This window comes from Empidonax traillii, unplaced genomic scaffold (assembly GCF_003031625.1).
Source record: "Empidonax traillii isolate 1590-97213 ecotype Southwest subspecies unplaced genomic scaffold, ASM303162v1 scaffold716:size334641, whole genome shotgun sequence".
In the NCBI taxonomy this organism is placed as follows: Eukaryota; Metazoa; Chordata; class Aves; order Passeriformes; family Tyrannidae; genus Empidonax; species Empidonax traillii.
The window spans coordinates 227,514-249,864 of NW_020955909.1; the positions used below are offsets into that span (position 1 = coordinate 227,514).

At 43.1% G+C, this 22,351-nt stretch overlaps 1 protein-coding gene across 2 annotated transcripts in view; it reads right to left on the bottom strand.

Moving 5' to 3' along the window:
- Window positions 1-20,685, bottom strand: part of SHTN1 (shootin 1) — a 59,857-nt gene extending 39,172 nt beyond the window's left edge. For both annotated transcript variants that reach the window (XM_027900243.1, XM_027900242.1), the window contains exons 1-3: window positions 20,566-20,685; window positions 11,654-11,706; window positions 4,386-4,446 (exon numbers count right to left, since the gene is read on the bottom strand). In XM_027900243.1, coding sequence (XP_027756044.1) covers window positions 4,386-4,446; window positions 11,654-11,706; window positions 20,566-20,623 — 172 coding nt within the window. In that variant the 5' untranslated portion in view covers window positions 20,624-20,685. The remainder of the gene's footprint in view (window positions 1-4,385; window positions 4,447-11,653; window positions 11,707-20,565) is intronic.
- Window positions 20,686-22,351: the final 1,666 nt, after the last annotated feature.

Consider the following 22,351-nt stretch of genomic DNA (forward strand, 5'->3'; position numbering starts at 1 on the left):
CTTTCAATGTAAGCATTTCAAATACCGGGAAGTACATTTCTAGATAATCTCCTAAGATAGGAACAGTTTTGAACACTGAATATTTGCTTAGTTTCTTTAAGTAACTCCCTCAAGCCGTGTCTGTAGCATTGGAGGGGCAAGAGTTTATTCAGAACTGAGCATAAACTTCTGGAAGCAGAAGGTCAGCAGGAGCCTCCCCGACCATTCTCATTCATCATCATTTTTCCACTAACATTTGAGGAATCAGAGCGAGACCTTTAGGACTGTCCCTCAGGATTGCCATCAGAATTCTCTCGAAAATTTGGTATCAACACCATTTTCAGAAGATTGGAACCTCAGTATTTTTAAACTGCCAGGTTAACTCAGGTGTGTTACAAAGGTTCTTTTCACTTTCCGGTGTTCATGTTTGTGTCACATCATCACACTTGCCAAACACACGGTACATGAAGAGCTGTGGGATGGACATTCAGCCCAGGCCTGAAGCAGGTTTCCTAGCAAACGGAGAAAGGAGTTAAGTGACTGAAGCCTCTGTATTCACAGCATCTCACTGCATGTGCTCCAGTGAATTCAGATCATTGCCACAGCACAGCTTCTTCATCTCACTGTGCTCCATCAGGTTCAAAGCTACCTGCAGCAGCTGGATGGATGCAGTCCTGATGGAAACTCAACACTGCCTGCACTGCCTGCTTTTTTTACAACCACAGCTGAACAACCCAAGTTACTGTATGGCTGTAATGTCTGAACTGTTTCTTATTTGAAGTCTCTCTGTGCTTGAGCATGCCCTAAAATAAGCACCCTAAAATTCACCACCCACCTTCACTGTCCACAACACATATTCCACCACACCCACACCCACAACTGTCCCTGAGGCCAGGGCCAAGACCCAGCTGTCTGACTACGTCTGAAATACACAGCTCTGCTACCACATTTGACATCACAGCTGCAGAAGCAAGAGATACACCTGCACTGATGGAATCTTCATTACAACAGTGGGTACATATCAGCCTGTCAAAAACAGGCAACGTTCTTAGAGTGACCAAAAGGTTATGGAATACATCTTATTTTCTTACACAGGATACCAACATGAGTTAGAGGAAATTTAGAAGTACAAACGTGCTTTGGCTTGCAATTCCACTTCCAGCAGTACGAAGGTACTTGGCTGGTGTTGAAAGCCTTTTCCTAAGGGACAAGCTTAAAGTTGCACAGGAGAGCAAAGCAGAAAACCCAGGAATAGTTTTCCATTTCTCAGGCTACACCTTTCTAATTGATGCAATTATCCCTTGGCTCCTGGCACCCTCATCCATCCCAACCAACAGCCTGGACCCTAATTCTTGACGTCACTGAATGGCACAGATTCCTTCTCAGCCCAGTGCCAGGATTTCAATGCACAGAAAGGAATATTTGCAGTTGAGCAATACTTTTGGAGCAGGAACAAGGCTGGAAGAATACAGTGTGAACACAGATTACTTTAGTAGTACTTCCTTTAATTTTCATCAAGATAAGCTTTGAAATACAGTGATTTTATCCCACTGGGTAGAAAATCCCCCTGGCCCTTTTCCAAGAGTTTCGCCTAAATACTGAAAAGGGATATTTAAGTCCTCTTTGATAAGACAGAGGTCATCTTAATGACAACAAAACAGGATTTCAGGATAGAAAAAGCAGGCCACTAAGAAGTGCCATTTGTACAGCTTTATACTAGTATCAGCTTAAGTTTTCATTATTAAAGTTTCATTATTACAGGAAACTAGCAACATATTGATTTGCTGAGTAGTTGCATGAAAGCAACAGGTTCTACAAAATATGAGCAGACACAAAAAAAAGAAAAAAAAAGCAGGGCAGAGTATAAGAAATCTTGGTCCAAAAACTTTATTCACCTGAAGTCTTCTAACAGCAGAGCAACCACATTTCTTTCTTTTTATTTCCATTTTTCCTAACTTTGGAGAATATATCTGCTCCAAGCGTGTCATACCAGCTGTTACATTTAATTTGAGAGAGGAAAAGTTTCAGATAGTACATGTCCATATCTCTTCTGATCTTTTTCTACCTACCTCTGATAACTGGGAGTAATGAGATGCTTTGGGCTGGATGAGGGAACAGTGAAGATACAGAGTTGCTCCCATTTCACAGACAGGAATCTGATGGCCTCAAGCAAGGCTGAAGTTAGGAAACAAGGACTGGGCTCACATGGCAGAACTAGGGATTACTCTTGGTTCATTTAAACTTAATTAACCTGCAATTATGATTAACTCAGGGGAAAAAGTCTTTCCAAATTAAATACAAAAAATATATTATTTCCTAAGTCTGTCTAAAGTTCTTATTATGTCAATATTAATATTCATAAAGCAGCACTAAGTGGCCTGAAACATCTCTAACCTTGACAGTTTTTTTCAGAGGTAATAATAATCCACAGCAAATGCAGGCCAACCAAAAACCACTTAACTAATTAGTAGTTGCAGTCACCGAGAAAACATGAATCAACACTGTTATTACAAGTGGCACATTTGAGTGGCATCTAATTATGACTTGATGAGCACGATACTTGCATTATCAACATTACTACTGCATCCCATCAGGGACTAAAAGCCGCTGATGGCATTGACTGCGAGAAACTCCCACTCAATGGTACTGCAGCACCCAACAATCTCCTTGGCAGGGGCACCCTCACTAAATGACATGTTAAGCGTAATTACTGGTAGACATTGTAAATAAACAGGATTGGAAGTGAAAATTGTACCAAGTGCATAAGACACAATCTGACACATTGGAAGTGGCAGCCTTAATTGAGAGTTTCTTTGACTGCTCAAGATCATTTCAACTGCATTTCTCGGAGGACAGTGATTATAACTGTGGAGACAGACGGCATAATGGTATCAGCACTGCTGACAGAGCAGTGAATTAAATTGTATCTGCTGTTGTGTGAAAGCCTTGATGAGAGGTACAGATCCTTAGTGGTCTTATCATTATAACACAATGGTCATGTTGTCATCAACCTTGCTGGCTCCAATTGAAAAGAAATGATTGTGTGTTGAAGCTTTCCCCCCCACCACCACCTTCTATCTCTTGTGCTCAATAGAACCAATTTTCAGAGAGCTATGAAATCACGCAATAGGGCCTAAAATGCAGCTGCTTGGCATACAAACGGGGCCCCATTAAACTGGAATCACACACAATATGTGTTTATGCCAGGAGAACAAATAGAAGCTGAGTACAGGCCAAGTTTATTCACAGACACAAAGCCAATGTAGCTCTTCATCAATATAATTGCCTTTTATATTGTCGTTTAAATAATGGGCTCTATTATTGCTTTAAAATCCTAATATTCCTGGCATTTTATCACTATGTTTACAAGGTATGTCCTTTAAAAATGTGAAAGGAAGATAAAAGAAACCTATAAAATCTTACATCATCAAATATTACTTCAAATTTGAAGTCTTAACTGCTTGACATTTTCTGCCACACTCCAGTATTCCTCATATTGTAACAAAAACAAAACAGACAGCAGTTTTTTCCAGAGAAATTATACTTCTTAGAGAACATTCTTGCTTCACAGAACAATTATCTAAGATCATTTAAGGCAGTAGATAATTCCTGTTGATTTTAGATTATCTTCTATAATTGTATCATATGAACTATTATAACATAGAAGTGAGCAAATTCCTCTATTAACACAGTCACACAAAAGTACAGACCATGTGATTGCCTTCTCCTGCACGAACTTCATCCACATTTCTGATGCTTCATCGTGCAGTTCACCGTACTGGCACAAACCAGACCTAACAGACCACAATCCTATTGTAATTGTCTCTTCTAAGGAGCTATTCCACTAGGATACTTCCACTCCCATTAGATCTGCTTTGTTGCCTCCAGACACCACACGGTTTCAACAGAACCATTACCATAAGAGTAAAACTGAATACTGATGTTCTCACAGCCCAGGCAAGATATGCCTTGCTCTAAAAACTATCAGGAGAGAGCAGTTCCTCCCAAAAACCTTTACTGGTGTATCTGTGCTTAATGTACTTTTACCCCTTCATGAAAAAATTGCCATTATTATTATAAATTTCAGCAACAGTATCAAATTCCATTCCCTCCAAGCATGTATCATTCCAAAAGTCACTTGGAGGATGCAGGTGTAATAGAGCCATACCTGTACCCCTGTATTTTCACCACTTTGCACCTTGAGATGACTACCTGTGTTCCAGTACAAATGCTGTAACAGCAGTGAGTCTGAGAATGGCCAAAGTCTCACTGGAACAGCTCCTTAAAACACAGCCTTGAAGGAGAAACAGCAAAGTGGACCCAAATCTCAGCATTAACACTGCTGTAGAGAAAGCATGTTCATAACTGTCTACATTGAGAAAATCCCACTAACATCATCAGCTTACTTTTCTGAAACTCCTCCAGTTTTTTGACAGCCTCATCTCGTTCTTGCTTGATTTTGTCACACTGTAGGAGAAGAGAAAATTGAAATAAAACACTGATTCCAGTTATTTAATTAGCAGTCAGTCACAACACGCAAAATCAACAAAGATCAATTGCCTGCACAATAAGGTACAGAAGCCTATCTAAGCATCATTCCTCTTTCCTCTCAGTCATGTAAGATCAATGGAAATTATGCATAAAAAATTCCTAACCAAATTGGCAAGCTGTACTTGATTTTAGGTTCCAAATCAGAGCTACTCCGAAGATATTTTAGGAGAGACACATTATCCAAAACCGATATAAACAGTCATCCACGTTACACCAACAGTAAAAGCAATACCTTGCATGTCAAAAATATGCTTCAAGTCTAGTTTCTTTAATACAGATAGACTCAGAAAAGAGGCCTACATTTCTCTACCTACCATGTGCAAGGAAAACCTCAAAGCTAATAAACAGGGACATGCTGCTTGTTTTCATAACATTATGAGCAAAGTTTCAGCCTTGTAGAGGGGAAGACACTAATTTTTATGCTTTAAGGATTTCCCACCAACCACCTCAATTTTATTAATTTTAGGGTTAATGTTAACACTGCACAGGGCTGCAATCGGGGATCTCACGATGGAAAGGTTTCAAGGAGAAAGAATAAAACAGATGTTAAATAGACTTCTCTAAGAAAAACCCTTCAATAAGTAAATTAAAGAACTCAAAGAAATGAGTAAACTTCACAAGAGGGAGAGTCAGTGATTAACCACAGTGTGAAAAACACATGACCCAAGGAGAAGTATGACTGGCACACGACGTGTCTTACACTCAGGGCATACCAGACATCCTTCCTCACACGCAGCTGTGCGTGCTCACAGTAACAAATCCACGCAATGCCAGGAGTTAACTTATGGAAGAGATCTGTGTGACTGAGCTCCTTCCAGTGCAACTCCAATTACAAGGATACTGGCTACTGGAACAGAACCGGGAAATAAAAAAAACCCGGAAATGATTTTGCTCGATTTTCAGTTTTTCCACATGAGGAGCCACTTTGAGTCTACAGGAAAAGGAGCTTGCTGTTAAGTAACAAGAGGGGATAGAGCCCAATTCAAAGGCAGCCAAATTCAACAGAACCCTTCTATTGGCTCTGGATGACCTTGGCTGAGGCCCAAAAAAGGATTCGCCCTTGGGCAAGGCAAGGATGCCACTGTGTCACCGAAGGAGCAGCCTCCACAGAGCTGATGGCTACCTGTGGGAGTAAAAGGGGCTGCACTCAGCAACCAACCTCTTCTCGTGGCACTGGGGTGATGAGGCAAAGGACAGGGGCTGAGCAGGGGGGACAGGTCAGTCGCCAGCTGCTGGAAGGTCTGTGAGACAAGGCAGAGCTGCAGAAGGAGCAGGATGTGCTGAGCAAGCGGTGCCGGACGAGGACTCACCGTTTCATGAGGCCTTGTTAACAAAGACGCTGTTCGGAGAATCCCCACGGGAGAGGTGGGGAAGGGACATCTGTGCATGAATCCTGCTGCTTGCTGCCCTCCCTCTCAGTTTCCTCAGCAAAAATTTGTGTCACCTTACTAGCAGAAGTGAAGTCTAAGAACAGAAGGCAGTGCAAGGTGCGGAAAGTATTTCTGATTGTTCCTGCAGAGCACAATTCTGCTGCAAGAGGGGGATTGGTGTGCGATGCTGCCTCTTCGTATTTTACAGAAGAAACGCTGGACACACTGGCATACTTCACCCCCGGAGTTTTCTGCATGCTGCAAGCTTTCAGCCCACTGCACATTAAGTGAGCAAATGCCTTTAATTAAATCTCAGTTTAGAAAGCAGGAAGATTAGCATTTTAAGGATCTGATCTGTTGCCTATGGTAGTCAGTAAGACTTTCCTACTGACAGAAACCTTGATGTGGAGGACATAGTACACTCCCTATCCCAGTGACAGGAAAAACTCCTTTTAAAATCCTCCAGCAACAGCTTCCCCTGTGCAGTGAAAGGGGAAGTTAAATGACCTATTCCACTTCACCTCAAGTGCTATTTGCAGAGAGAGCTCCATTTGGACCACGGCAAGCTGACTGTTCTCCTTAGAACTGTGACATTTCTCTGCACAATCAGGGTCTCCAGGTTTGGGTCTCTGTAGAGCAATTCCTGCTCCCAGTTGCAGCTTTCTCAATATTTTCCTTTTGCTGCCATTCCTCTGTGCTTCAGAATGAAAGAGGAGGAAGAAAAGGAGAGTGCGAGATTGCTGCCCTCGCTGAAATGATCAATGGAAAGCACTTTGCCTTCAGCCTCGCAATCAGAGCCATGCAAGCAGAGCTTTTACAGGTCCTTCCAAAAAAACCCACAAAAACCCAAACCTTATCTCCTAATAATTAGAAGAAGTTAAGATTGGCTTTATCTACTTGGACTCTTTCAAACTAGAAGGTTATGCAAAAAAAAAAAAGCCTGTAAATTAAGTTTCATAATAAAAACCAGTATCACTCTTTAAAATAAATTGACCTTACCTTCAAAACAGACAAGTTTAAAAATATCAAAATTTAGAGGTGTGAGCTGTTCTCAAAAAGCTGCACAGAAACCTTCAAAGTTCACAACCACCTCATTTATCAAAAGAGAAAACTGAAGCATATACAGTACAATTGTCAATTGATAAAAGTAGGAGTAATCCTAAATAAAAGGCAAAGAGCATAACATTACTATAAAATCTACTGTCCACTTTTCACATTCAAGCACATGCAACTGCTGAAGAGAAACAGCTTTCAAGTATTAACTAAGTTTTCCCTTGTCAGCATTAAAGGATAGCTCCATACTCAAGAGTACTCTCAAATAAAAATAAAAAATTCTGTAACTCCTGGATTGTTTGTCAATTTTCTGTTTTTAACCTCATTTTGTTAAGAGTTCCAACTTCTCTGCAAAGGACAATAAGCATTTGTTCAATATAATTTAGTTTATTTTTAATCTAATACTTATATTACCATTATCTCACTTAAAAAAAACCCAAAGGAAACCAAAAATATTCCAGTCCTGAACTAACTTCAGGTTTCAATGAGAATCTTTTAGCAATTAAGAGACATTGCATCTGTATTTTTAAAAACAAATCCAACAGCCATTCATTCTGGGAATAACTCCATACAATTGTTCAGCTTCACAGGCACAAGTTCAAAGCATTTGTCGATCTCGCTCCATTTCAGATTTTTGCCTTCAAGGTACCAAAGCTACGAGGCAGTACCTTATTTCCTAGCACAGAGAACTGACATGCTGATTAATTACAACTAAATCTTGTACATGTCAAAGATCAGTGTCCAAAGCAGATCCTGTTTATATAGACAGGTGGCAGTACATTACCTCGGTCTGCACTGGGGGCGAGCACAACACCAGGACAGCACCACCTCATCATGGCAACCTGACACGGCACTGTGAGGATGGGAAGCTGATGCACTCAACCAGATGGAAGCCTGTGGACACATCGTCTCCACACACCCACTCCCACCAGCCTTATGAATCTTTGCCACTAATTCCAGGGAGGCCTGGGTTTCTTGTCTATTCTTTACTAACAGGCTTCTTTTTTGCCAACTATTTTGCACATAAGCTCCTACTGACTTCAGTAAAAAGCCTTCAAAGGGCAAAAACAAGAAGGAGATTGTTCAGTCCAGATCTTAAGATGCAAGAAGTTCACGTAGTAGTCATATAGGCAATGAAGCCATTGCTAAGCAACACAAGACACAATTCTTTCCCATTTACACAGATTGTGAAATTTATGCAGATTTAATGCTTGTTCTAAAATTATGAGTTTGATACAGTGCTCAAAAGTATCCAATGACATTTGCTATACTCTACTTACAGAAACAATGAGCATGTCATCAAGGCAGAATCCCTTTCCCATTCCCATTTAGTGACAAAACATATAATCCACTCTATACGTGTGCTTTAACAGAGCAAACATCAGGAACGTTGTATCAGATACAGCATTACACCTACTGTTTTGGATAGCTGTCTTGTTTTTTTCCCCCTGTTGGCAGCCTGACAAAACACTGTCAAAACCAGCGTTCAGAGTCATTTCTGTCTGATTAGCAAGTAGTCAAATATTTATTCATGATCTGACTCTGAGTATGTCAGAACTGCATATTAAGTTACCCATATCTGTGTGCAACTGAACATTAGTTATCTATTTTGGGGGACTGGTATGCACATTCAGTTGGCAACTTCAATAAAAAAGGTGACCTAAGAGACATAAGAGACATAATCTGCCAATATAATTTTTGCTTCAGTTTCTGAAGGTGTTTAAAAATGTTAATGACAAAGCTGTCTGTGGCAATATTGTCAGAGACCCACCCAGTGGTCTTCACACTGGCAGTTTCTCAAGGCAATCAGGAAGAGACACCACGGATCAAAGATCTTACATTCTGCTCCTGAATCTTCATGCTTATTAGCATCCTTTTAAAGCAGCAGTGCTTTGAACAAAGTAACCTACATAAAAGTCAACTTACTTTCTAATCTTAAGAAAAAATACGGAACAAAGAGCACAGATTTTCAAAAATTAAAATTTTATCTTAAGTTAGCTGCCCATTATCCATCACGTTCCACGTGACTAACAGAAACTAGGATAATTTCTGCAGGCACAGCTCATCTCCCAAAGCCATGCAAGTGTAGCAGTGACTTAGAAAAATCTCCCACCAACTTTGTCCATGCACATACACACAGACAGCTATCTAACTCCCGTGTGGTACTTTCCACAAATAGTTTGCACGTCACCTTCTACAAAAATTAATTTCTCTTCTCTTTGTCCTGATGCAAAGGGAGCCAGTTGCTTACATTCACACTGAAAGACAGTGGCAGAAACTGAAACAGGAGTCACCCACAACTTCCCAGACCCACAGGCAGAGAGAGTCTGTGCCACACTTCTTCCAGCAGCAGGTTCCATGGTGCAAAGCATAAACGAAGATACAAAGTTAGAGATGCTAATGAGCTTTCAGGATTACCCTGCCCTGCCATAACACAAGAAATAGTTTCTTCCAGCATTGTTACTGTAAGCCAACATAACCATAAACTCTGATATTGGTAGATTCTTTTTGGAGGGGAAGAAATGCACTTAGGGCCTCACATTTAACTACTTGAGTCCAAGCACTTAAACAATTAACCAGGAGTGCTTACACAAGCATGGCAATTCGAGAGATGGAGATTCTTGGATGGAGAACACTTGCCCAACAAATGAAAATCCTTCTGGCCTGGGCACATGGGGATTACATGCCCAGTTGAGCAAATTAGTTAAACACGTGATCAGGGTTGGAGGATTTTCAGTTGTTATGCAAGTATTCTGAAAACTTCATACCAGCCTCCAGACAAAACACACAGGAGTGGGGAGAGATATGTAGCTGTAGGAAAGAAGTCATGTGAGAGAGAGAAGCAAGGAAGAAAGACGAGCAGAATGAAAGAAATAACCCCAGAACACCTTGTTCCATCTCAATTTTGGACACAAAACATTTCATTGAAATTTCCCTTGCAAAAGAAAAAGTATCTAAAATGCAGCTGAAGGAAAGTCTCCTCATTCCCCACTCCCCAAGGTAAACAAAACTTTGCTGAAGGAACACCAAAGCTAGCATGGCTCGGGTTCAGGGCAAAGCTGGGGAGCTATTCCACGCGGCAGGACGGTGCTGGTGTGGCACTGCTCATGTGTGATGAAAGCCAACAACCAGCACGGGACAAACTAAAGGAAGAGAGCAATGGAGGGCAGAACACTACAATCACAGGCAGCTGAGGAAGCCTCCAGGCTACAAATGGTTTGGAGAACAGAAATCTGCCGAGGTATTAGACATGCTCTCACACGCCTCCCCATCCACTGCTGCCAGAGAAAGGATTCTGGGCTGGATGGAATCTGGGTCGATCTCAGATTTATTCTCCTTTCCTTCTGAGCACTTCTTCTGAATAGTGAAAATAGAGGACAGATTTCCTGGGCTATCTGAGACTGGTGTAGAACAGCATAACAGGAATGCAGCAAGAAGCCAAGTGAAGAAGACAGGGAGGTGAGTAGACAGGAGGGAGTGAAGCACAGCGTGCTGACCTCAGTGGAGATACACAGAATTGCTGCTCTGTCATAACTGAAGGTAAGTTTCAAGGGTTTTTAGAAATGAGAAAGTAGTTAAGGACAAGGTCTTCTCAATACAGCCTCGAATTGCACCATTTATAACTGGACTAAAAATGACCCTTCCAAAATGACTTCAAAAAAGCAAAATTAAACCTACGTGCCTTGGCAGCTAACAGGGATTTGAAAACTAAAAGTTTCTTGTATCTTCATCTCACTAATACTGGAGAAAGGAGAATTTTGTTTAGAATACACTGTAGCACTCCTCTGCATTCCTGCCTGCTTAGAACTGGTAAGAGGCTCTCAGTGACCACAGTTCCTTTTGGAAAGTTATCTGCAAAAAAACCTTTCGCACACTGCCGTGGATTTATGCCATGCAGCGCTGTCACCACATCTCTCTCAGAGCCCTCTGTTCCCAATGGCTTCCTCTCAGGAAGCAGGTACATCAAATGAGATCCCTTACCAAAGACATACCTTACCAAATGTGCCTAATTTTAGTATTAGAAAGAGTTCAACACTGAGCAATCTAGGAAGCAGGCATTATTTCTTACTCCAGTATCTCTGAACATAAAAAAAATGAAGCTTGCACTAATGTAATAAGTTCAGGCCATACATTCAAAGCTTCTTTTCAAGTTGGGCAGGCACACAGATGTCATAGAAAGATGAGTGATATCCTGAGAATCCATTTTATGCTGCAGTACCATTCTGCAAGTTAAGACATTCTGCTCTCCTATTAAAAACTGGGTGAGATTCAAAGGAGGAATGGAAAGGGGAAGATTTTAAATACCTTTAGAAATCATATTGCTACATTCTGAATCTTCAGAAGGGCTGGGTAAGGGAAGTTGTTCTGTTTTTTTTTTCAGTAAGTCCCTTGTGCAAGTCGTAATAAAACAAGATGTAGATCCAAGAGAAACAATTTTATCTAAACACGTGTTGGTCTGCACTCACTGTAATCACAGGCAAAATGGGTAGGGCAGCAATCACTTAAAATATATTTAAACAAACTTTTCTGGAGTGGAACAGCCAGAATAGTTGCACTTATTGCTCCTTAAAACATACAGGTACAAGGAATTCTTATTACTAGTAAGTATCAGTGAACTCAAAAACAACCTGCCATAGTCAACAAGGTACTCTGGTATTTAGCATTTTAGTATTAAATGAATAAATGTTATATATACAAACCTCTTCTTTCGTTTTCTTATTTTCAGCTCTAAGTTCTTCATATTCACCAACAGCTATACAAGAAAAAAAAAAAAAGAGTTAATATAGCAGCACCTCTTCCCCAATTAGCTCTCCATTTCATTAAATGTAATGAGTGTAAACACACTTCTGTGTGCTTACAAAGACTTCGTAAAAAACATGGGTCATAAACTTCATTAACAGCCTATTAATGGCTTATGAACTGGATATCCTTCTAGAAGTGAAGCAAGTAGAGAGTGTCTGAAAAAGATAGTAGCTCCCAAAACAATCAATTTTTGATCAATGTAGAGTTAAACAATCTCATTGATTGAGTTCCAAAATTACAAGGTGAATATACCATTTTAATCCCACACTGGCTCAGGTTACAGATCAGTGCCAGAAAGCACGGTTAATGCAATTCATAAGTACCTCCACAGTAGCTGAGCACCTTCCTGTATTTATTTATTAACATTTTCTTCCAACAAGAGTCCTGTGAAAGATATTTTTTATCTTTAAACTCAGCAGTGGAGACAACAAAAGATTGTACGATTTGCCCAAGATCACAGTCAGCTGCAGGGATCAGCAGGAAAGGGATCAACCTCCAGGATTCTGGAAGGCCATTGCTTCAAACCAGTAAATAATGTGCAGAAACAATCTATCAGCTACCAATTAAACTTCCAGTTTACTGCATATTTTTGTGTGCCCCTCCTAAACCTTCCATTTTACTGCCTCAGGGATGTGCCATCATTGCGTCACCTTCCCAATTCCATTCTTCTTTCAGTGTGTCTCACGTGGGCTGCTTGGCCTTTGAGACCACAGAAATGTTATGGTCACTAGAAAAAGCTGAATACACTTCCAAACTTAGAGAAACAAACCTTGCTAAAAAAGAACACTGGTCAGTCTTCAAGACATACTGCAAGAGTGGAATGAAGGGACTGTTGACATCACTATGGATCTTACTGCAGTCCCTCAGCATTGCCTCACATTTTGCCCTGTTCCTAGTAGAAGCTATCCTAGTATACAGGTTTTATTTCAAGCTAACTTAAACTGGGAAAAGGGTTTGAATAGATAGTTTTCAGTTGCTAATATCAGAGATGTTAGTTCCCTCTTGACATGTCTTACCCTACATCTGAAGACATGAACACATACTCAGCCACCTGAAAACCTACTAGCCCTTTCTAGCTTTAGACAGTTAAACTTCTTCAAACAAGAAGCTCTTACAAAGTCACACTTCACACTGCTGTGACAGCCTTCTTCCCCACCCCCCAGCATTTCAAAATCTGCTGAAATAGAATTAATTCAACTCACTCCTGAAAGTGAGATCTACAGCATCCCTGCTGTGCTTGCCTTCAGCACACAGCAGCACACAAGCACCTCACAGGTAAAAACCTCAAAGTATCCTAATTTCTCTCTTCTTCAAGATCACATCATTTTAGAGATGAAGTCTGGGATACAGGCAGCAGAATTAGCTTCTGGCTAGCAACTCAAAACAGGACTCTGCTCTTCGTGTGCCCTGACAAGCAATGGGGTCATGACACGGTCCTGCTGACTGTATTAGCTAGAAAGGGAAATAAAGGAATGATGGAAATCTCTTAGCCAGAATCTCAGCTCTGCTGTGACCAACCAATGCAGAAATATATCCAGGACTCTCCAAGAAAAAAAAGTTAAATAAAAAAACTTAAAGTGAAGTCCACATACAAACTCACAAGAAAACTGTTAGATCAAAGAGATGGAAAAAATCCTCACTCCTGCTCATGCAAGTAAAAAGGTAAATCTAAAGAGTGGAACAAACAAAATCAGGTTTCTTAAAATCGTGCCCTGCATACCTGCACCAGTAAAACCAAGGTCTCCTACCCATCCCTTTACTTGCCTCCACTTATCTACCCAAATCTGCCTCCCATACTTAAGAAGCAGAAGAAAAAACACAACAGGCAGATGCCCCACCTTTGACCGCCCTCTTCACATACTCCCTGAACAGAGGACTCTGAATCACGAGCCCCTAAGGCTCACGGATACAAAATCAACCTGCCAGAAACAATACTTACATAACAGTCCAAAAATCCCCAGGAAGGGCTCACCTGGGTGAGACTGGGAGTTAAACTGTGGTCAGGGCAGCCCTTCCCACTTTCACTATGATCCACGGCAGGTCTGCCATGGAATGCAAACAGAAACTCACCAGCCACTTCATGCTGCACTCACACACTTTCTCCAGTGCCCACTGTCACTGCAAAACTTTAGTTATTCCTTGAATATAACTAATGCATAGTGAGGATCTGATATCTTAAAATCAGATTGTTCATCCTGGATGGCAACCATACAGACCCTATCTGCTGTGGATCAGATTCTCTGCAAAGGCAGAAGTTGAAAGTTGGTGGATTTTATTTTTTAACATTGAGGGGGGGGGGTTATTTGGAAGTTCTGATATGAAGGTTTTCAAGTGTTTAATATACAATGAAGTTTCGAGGCCATCTAAAAAAAGTCAAGAGTATACATAACCTTCACTGAAGCACTAAAGTGCATAAAGGAAACAACCACCTCTTTGTTCTAGAACTACCTAGAACAGTTAGTAACTGGAGGAGTACAAGGCTACAGCTCACACATTCCAAATCTCATACAGACTATTTAGCCTTAAAAACCCTCTTTGGTAGATTAAGAGGTATCATGACCACTCATTTATAGATTGACAAGCAATAAATCCTGTTGTACGAGGACCCCCCTAAACATTCTCCAAGAGGCAGGACTATTCTTCCTCCTTAACCTATGAAGGCACTCACACAATATACACGACAACTTCTTCACCTGAGCAACTGAAAACTTCTTACATGTCATCCCGACTCATTCAGATTATACTCTATATAATTTATCCTGTAATAAAGACATCTCTTCACATTTGTGGTGAATGAAACAAACAAGTGAAGACACTTCTCTAAAGATGCTACTAAAATTCCAGAACTCTATATCATTTTCCTAAAGAATCAATATTGTAGCATATACTGGTAGTAAAATGCCCCTGTTGTACTCATTAGCCCCCAGTGAATCCTGAATAACTGTAACAAATACATATCAGAGATCTCTTGGGATTCTGTTGCTGTCTGACATGAACTTTATCGTTAGTAGAATCATTCCTGACATACAGCACTATTTATATTATATTATTTATATTATATACAATTTATCAGGACACAAATCGCATTTCTCTGCTTCAGGCTACCTTTATGCAGTATGAGGGCAACACTACAACTTCAAGACTAAGGAGAGAGGAGAGCTAGGAAAAGGAGAAAATTACCAAATATTTTGGGCTACAGCACTTAACCCACCCAAAACATATTCCCAGTCAACCCTGCTCTTTCTTACTATAAAACAATAAAACCCCAAAATAGCCAACATGAGAAAACACAGCATGTTCCTTCACAACAACAACCACACTTACTCACCAACTTCTCACTCCACAGCTCAGCTGGCCAGAGGAGGCTGTCTGGTGAACACTATAAACGCACTTTATCTGCACTAAATTAAGTAGGCAACTTTGTATGCAGAAGCTCTAATTATAACTTTGTCTTTTGATTTTCATTTGTGAACCTGTGTCTCCTGAACCTGGATTTGCTACCAAAAGACAAGTACTATCTAAATTAGATGTTTTATGTAGTAGGTACTTACTAGGGCTAAAAAGCACTTATTAGTAAAACAAGGTCATAAAGGTAAAAGTATATAATGACTATAATTCATGGTTAACAACAGAAAAGACTTCTCCATTTTCACAGAGTGAGGTGGTGAGACTCTTCCAACTCTTTTTATTGAAAACTTAATCAACCCCATTTCCAAAGCTGTATATTGAAAAACAGAAATTAAGGAAAAAAATTAAAAATAAACATAACAAAAACTTTAAAAATGATGCATGTATATATCTTAGCATTTATGTTGCAAATCTGGGTGGTCTTCGAGTAGACTGAGAGCCCTTCCATGCCCAATAAACAAATAATGCCACTTCAGCATTTCAGACCTACTTATTTAATCAAAAAGTAAGCAGAGCTGTCAAAGGAAGCAAGTGTCATTCCACTACTTCTAGACTATGGACCAGGCGTGTGTTTACCGGCAGAGGCAGGACAGAGAGCTTACAGTGCCAGAAGTCCTCTGCTCCAGGTGAAGCAAGCTATTCTAATTAGGTCAGTTTTTGCTGATAGAAATAAACTAACACCTGTTTTTTTGGATGTATCATTAGAGACATAAGTGCCCCTGCCAGAACCAGAAGCTTTAATGGAATTGCTGCCACCACATTCCCCCTCCCAGCACACCTGGAGCAGGAAGAACCAGGCCAAGTGTGTTGTACAAACTCTCTCTCAAACAGGTCTCCCTAGAAGCACAGCACGCACAAGACCCGTGAAATGCTGTCAAGACGATAAACAAAAGCCAAAAGGGACGAATTTTTCTCTTGTTCCCCATTTTAGGCTCAAAGATCCCTTTTGTCCAGATGACCTCTATTTCAACAGCACGTGATACAGCACCAGCCATGTGCAAACTACTTCAAATTGGAGCCTGGGCAGTACTTTTAACTCCTCCTTTTAACTTTTAACTTTTAACACTGCACAGGTGAATCTACATGACGGTGTTATACTCCTTACTTTACAGTGACTCCAGATCTTGACTCAGACTATATAAACCTATTATTAGCCTAAAGCTTACGTGGACAAACCAAGCTTTAGCTCACATATCACTAGCTGAAAGCTACAAGGCTCAACTAGCAAACAGCTCTTAAAAACAAACAAATAAAAATCGCCTGTGTAAACACACAAAGGTAAGCATTAAGTACAACTACTGTCAGTCAGACCCTGCATCTGTGTTCCCATATGCTTTGGTTTTACTCAAACCTGGGAAAGCGTGTACAAATAAATTTTTTTAATGAGACTCCAAATTTGCAACCTGAAGTCTTACAGCTTCCTGGAAACTGGACAGGAAAACTAAACACACCACTGAATGATAAACCCCAACCACCTAAGTTCACATCAAGTTTCTGACAAACAGACATGGTTCAAGACAAGAAACTGAAGGGGGAAAAACATTCAACAGTTGTATACAAAGAAAACACTCAGGCAAGGGTTCTGCTGGGGAACAAAGGCTGCCATGTATGAACATATACACACAGGTACACAGGGGAAAAAAATCTGCAGAGCAGATGACTACAGAGGGGAATACAGCAGCCAACAAGGTGTCCTAAGAAATTCCTCTGGCCATAAAAATTACCCACCTGCCACAAAGAAGAATAAATTTACCAAATCACATTAAGAGCTTGTCAATAGCATATTCCTAAATAGTACTACTCTGAAATATTGCTGTCAGATTGTCAGTCTGCTCTGTTCCGTAGAAGATATATGATATTCCCTTATTCAAAGATTCTGACATTCTAAAAAAAGTTTTAAGATCAAACAGATCTTAATTAAAACAAAAAAACCACTCAGAAAACCCCATATACAGAGTCACAATGCTTGGGACTAGAGACTGGAAATCACCACACTTCAAATCCAACCAGTAAACACTGAGCAAGACTAGACCTTTCAGACTTAATAAGAAAATCCAGGCAATATAAACTTGTTTAGTATATATGTAGTTATCAATAGTTGTTAACCACTGTCATGTAGCAAAATGACCAGAAATGTGACTGTGACAGTGGCAGTGCTGAAGTGTAATTTTACCTAGTTTATAGCTCCAGGTATTTTGGTTGCTGACTCCTATCTTCAAGTGAACAGAAAAGCAACTCTGTCTTTAAGGGCAAAGTACCTACAGTGCCAATAAACCCAAAGAGAAACAAGGCAGGTAATCAACTACTGTTATGATTCAGCTGTTAGTCAAGTTTGCTACAACTCCACAGGTTCTACAAACAACCACTAATAACAAAAGATTTTGCCCAGTTGATTTGGTTTTGTTTTAAGTCTTACCCATAGGAATAATAAGGGCCAGTTGAATAGAAGTGTGCACCATTGGAAATATCACTTAGAGCCAGGCAGTAATAATATTTATAGTGGCTCTGCTTTATTAAACCAAGCCATCTCAGAAAACTATTTGAGAATTAAAACTCAAACAACCCTGTTAAGTACTAAATATCAACACAGAGATCGTGTTTCTTTGCGGTGCTCATCTTAAACTAGGAAATGGAGGAAGCTGAAGAATGATCAGTATCAGGTATCTGAGCCTAACGCACAGGACTTGGAAAATTCAGCATGGTGAAAGATAAGCGTATCTTGCACACAGAGCTTCGGTGTCCTTGTTGCTGTTCAGAGCTCTGCCAAACAGCCAAGTGAATTTGCCCAAGCCCCAGACATCTTCACAGCTGCCACTGAGAACTGAGCAGGCGGCTACAAAACACTGCCTCAGGTTCAATCCACCCACCCGGTTTAGGAAACGTATAAGAAGCAGTTGAGATGTGACAGTAGTCAGCCACAAACACTGCTATTTGCCTTCCCCTCTACCTTTTGCATCACTTCTCAGACAGTTCATTTCCCTGGTGCCAGGCAGGTTTCTCAAGACTAGAAAAACACAAAGAGAAACCAAACAAAGGCCACTGAATGAATGTTCTCTGAAACTCCTCCAAATCAATTTGTATTTTTCAAAAATCTGTCCACAGACTTTAATGCTGTAGTGTTCTGAAGCCATACACCACTCTAAATGCAATAAAGTAAGCACTCATTAATCCAAACATTCAGAGAGAGCAGATCCTTCCACCAACCATATTCATTTCAAAAATAATACTGTTATCTTCATCTGGAAGCAATAAAGAGGAAAATGAAGAGACTTTCTCACCTCCTCTTTTCATTCTGCATCTGTTTAACAGACCACCCTAAACTTACTTGAGGCAAGTTGGCAGTATCTAAAATAGTCTTGTTTTGTTATCAGTAAGAATGGAGAGGACACTACTACAGCTCCTATGTTTAGGGATGAACCACAACCACCACCAAGAACAGCACCTTAAAGGACTGGGTTTGCCAAGTACAGTTTCTATTTCAACAGCTCCAGTGGATCTGAGACAGCCAGTCCTCAAGTTACAGTAACTTTCCCTTGAACTAATTCCTACAGTCCCATAAAATTTCCTTTGAGATTAAAGGATACCCAGCATCCTCGAGCAGAGGACTCGTACAGCAGAACTAAAGCCCCACTCTAATCAGTTTCAAGAGGCTTGGTTTTCTTTAAAGAATAACCCAAACTTATTGTTTTTGCAACTGACTATTGTCATTTTAACAAGTATCCTCTTGACACAGACAACTCCTCTGCAGGCAACAGTACTGGAGGGAAGCAGTCTGTCAGCAAAAAAATGCAGATTTTTAGCCTTATTTTTTGGTCCCAAATTATCAAAACACACAGCTATGAGATTATCATTTTACACCCACTGAATCCTTCCAAGGCAGAATCTAACCTGTGCAGCTGGTAATCATGCATTTCCAATGCTGAGTGTGCAACAATCAAAATGTGAGCACGAGAGCAGGTCATAAACAGATCATAGATATTCAGATGAAATGTGGTTAGGAAAGGCTTCTGCTATACAACAAAGGTGGTCAAGCACATTTATGGTCAGAATGAAGGGGAAGATGAGTACTGACCACACTGCCGTAATTTCACTCTTTTACATAACTTTTTCCCAATCTGTCTTGGCCAAACAGCTCCTCCCAGGCCCATGGGAGACCAGGAGAACTCAGTTGTGGGAATTGCCAGCAGAGAATTACAGCGTGGCTACTTCACACCTACTGCACACGAAGCTGTGAGACAGGAGGCACCAAGCACTTGATGCACACTCACGAGCAGACATCAAGCACTTAAATGGCCGGTAAAGCTGCATCTTCAAACACGGCCTACATGATTAACTAAGGCAGAAACTTTGCTGGATCAGCCTGGTTGAGGGATATAGACTGACCAACAGAGTTAAAAAATGGGCTGCTTTATAAACATCCAAGCTCTTTTCCACACCTCTTCTTACACAAGATTAAAGATTACAGTGTTTTAGTTTCTGAGTCAAACCATGCGCTCATGAAACTTAACATCCACCACACTGAGGACTTTTCTACAAAAAAATCAATTTCCAAAATCGGAATTGACTCTCACATGGCACCAAACCAGTCCAGGACAGGCATTTCCTTTCATTTACACTGGAGATACAAACACTCTACAGAAACTGAGCTATTAGCGGGAAGTGTGCTCACTGATGGGCAGTGGGATGGCAGGTGTTGCACGGGCTGGGTTGGGACATGACGCCAGGTCAGGCACAGCCTGGCCCTCCACGCTCTGAGGCTCAGCTCCCCAGGGGGATGGCAAGGCGGGGATCCGGGCTCAGAGGGGAGCAGCCCCAGGTGTTCGCCGTGCACAGGGCAGCGCACCGCACACACCGCACAGGGCAGCGCACCGCACAGGGCAGCCCACCGCACACACCGCACAGGGCACCGCACAGGGCACCGCACAGGGCACCGCACACGGCACCGCACACGGCACCGCACACGGCACCGCACACGGCACCGCACACGGCACCGCACACGGCACCGCACCGCATGGCCACCATGTGCTGCAGTGCCTCGGCCTCTCGCCATCGACCCCGCGACGCCCGCGCTCACACCGCCACTGCCCCAGAGAGGCCGGACAGGACCTCCGACATTATCGAGCCCAGCCCATCTTCACCTGCGGGCACCGCGGAGGGCGCTCACACGGGGAAGAGCCAACACCTTCCACCGCCCCGGTTTATTTTCTCACGGCTTTTACTATGTTCCTCTGCATGAGCAGAGAAAGAGGCCGGGGAAGGGGGGCTCTGGAACGCCCAGGCCGCGCCCGCCCCGTTCCCCCCACTCCGCGGCGGCCGCGCTCCCACGGCCCGAGCCCCAGCCCGGCCCGCGGGGGGAGCCGCGCTCTCCAGCGCGGGAGGCGGCGGCGCCGCCCTTCCCTACCTTGGTCCTTCAGGATGGCGAGGCGCTCCAGCTGCTTCTCCTCGTCGGAGCTGTTCATCCTGCCCCGCTGCAGCCACCGCCGCCGCGGGCCGGCAGCTGCCCCGCTGTGCTGCGCCCCGCCCCGCCTGGCAGCGCGGCCTCACCTGGCAGCGCGGCCTCACCTGGCAGCGCGGCCTCACCTGGCAGCGCGGCCGCAGCCCCGGGGCGCGGCGGGCAGCCCGGCCCGCTCCGCTCTGCACATGCCCAGGCTCCCGCGGCGCCCCAGTGAGCATGTGCGGGTGCGGGTGCGGGTGCGGGTGCGGTGCGGGCTCGGTGCGGGCGCGGCGGCTCCGCGGGCAGCGCCGGCGGGCGGGGCGGGGCGCGGCGGGCACGGAGCGCTCCGAGCGCCCGCCTGAGCCGGCACCGGCACCGGCACGGGATGGGCGGGTGCGCTGGCCGTGAGCGGAGTCACGGAATCCTTTCGGGGGGACGAGACCTCTGAGGCCATCGAGTCCAGCCTGTGACCGAACACCACCACGTCAGCCAGACCATGGCACTGATGCCACATCCAGGCTTTCTTTAAACACCTCCAGGGATGGTGACTCCACCACCTCCCTAGACAGCCCATTCCAATGTCTAATCTCCAATCTAATATCCACTATCTAATCTGTGGAGAAATTCCTCCTCATGTGCAAGCTAAACTTCGCCTGGCACAGCCTGAAGTGGTTTCCTCTCATCCTGTCCCTTGTTCCCTGGGAGCAGAGCCTGACCCCCACATGGCTAACCCCTCCTGTCAGGGAATTGCAGAGAGCATCCTTTTCTCCAGGCTGAGCCCCCCCACCAGCTCCCTCAGCTACTCCTCACAGGACTTGTGCTCCAGACCCTTCCCCAGCTCCACTGCCCTTCCCTGAACTCACTGCAGCACCTCGATGTCTTTCTTGCAGTGAGGAGCGCAGACCTGGGCACAGCACTCAAGATGTGGCCGGGAATAGAGGGAAAATCACTGCTCTGGTCCTGCTGGCCACACTATTCCTGATACAGGCCAGGATGCCCTTGGCCTTCTTGCCCACGTGGGCACACTGCTGGCTCATGTTCAGCCACTGTCGACCAGCACCCGCAGGTCCTTTTCCACGGGGCAGCTCTCCAGCCTCTCTGTGCCCAGCCTGCAGCACTGCACGGGGCTGTTGTGGCCAAAGTGTAGGACCCAGCACTTGGTCTCGGTGAACCTCCTGCTGTTGGTCTTGGCCCATCAATCCAGCCTGTCCAGATCCCTCTGCAGATAAGAGGAAAAATCCAAAGGGCCCCCTAGCCCACGGAGACACGTGTCCCCTTAACCCATCTGGCATGGTCAGCAGAGGCCACAACTGCATGCCTTCCAGACTCCAGGCAGGGTCTCCCACAGTCAGTCCCCCATGATTTAGGATGAAGCCATCCTGCTCCACTCCCCACACAGCTGCTGGTGTGGTGCTGCATTTTTAATAAGCCCTTTTGCATGACTTCTATAGAGCAACTTTCCAGTAAGGATCCCTGCACAACCCAGAGGAGTGATGGGGACATTAAAGTGCTGTTTGAGTGCCCTGGTACAAAGAAAGCTAAAAGTTTTTTTTAAAAAAAAAAAGAAATTGGAAGGTTGCATTACTGTTTGTGAAGATCCAAGGGAAACAACTACATGTCAGTGTCCAGCACTTAATGGCAACTTTGGAACAACATGAGGGTAAAGGGTTTTGACAGGAACTTGCTATGTTCTTTTCAAAAAAACACGTTTCTCCCTGCTGTTCTCTGACGATCTCTGTTCTGAAAAAGGAGG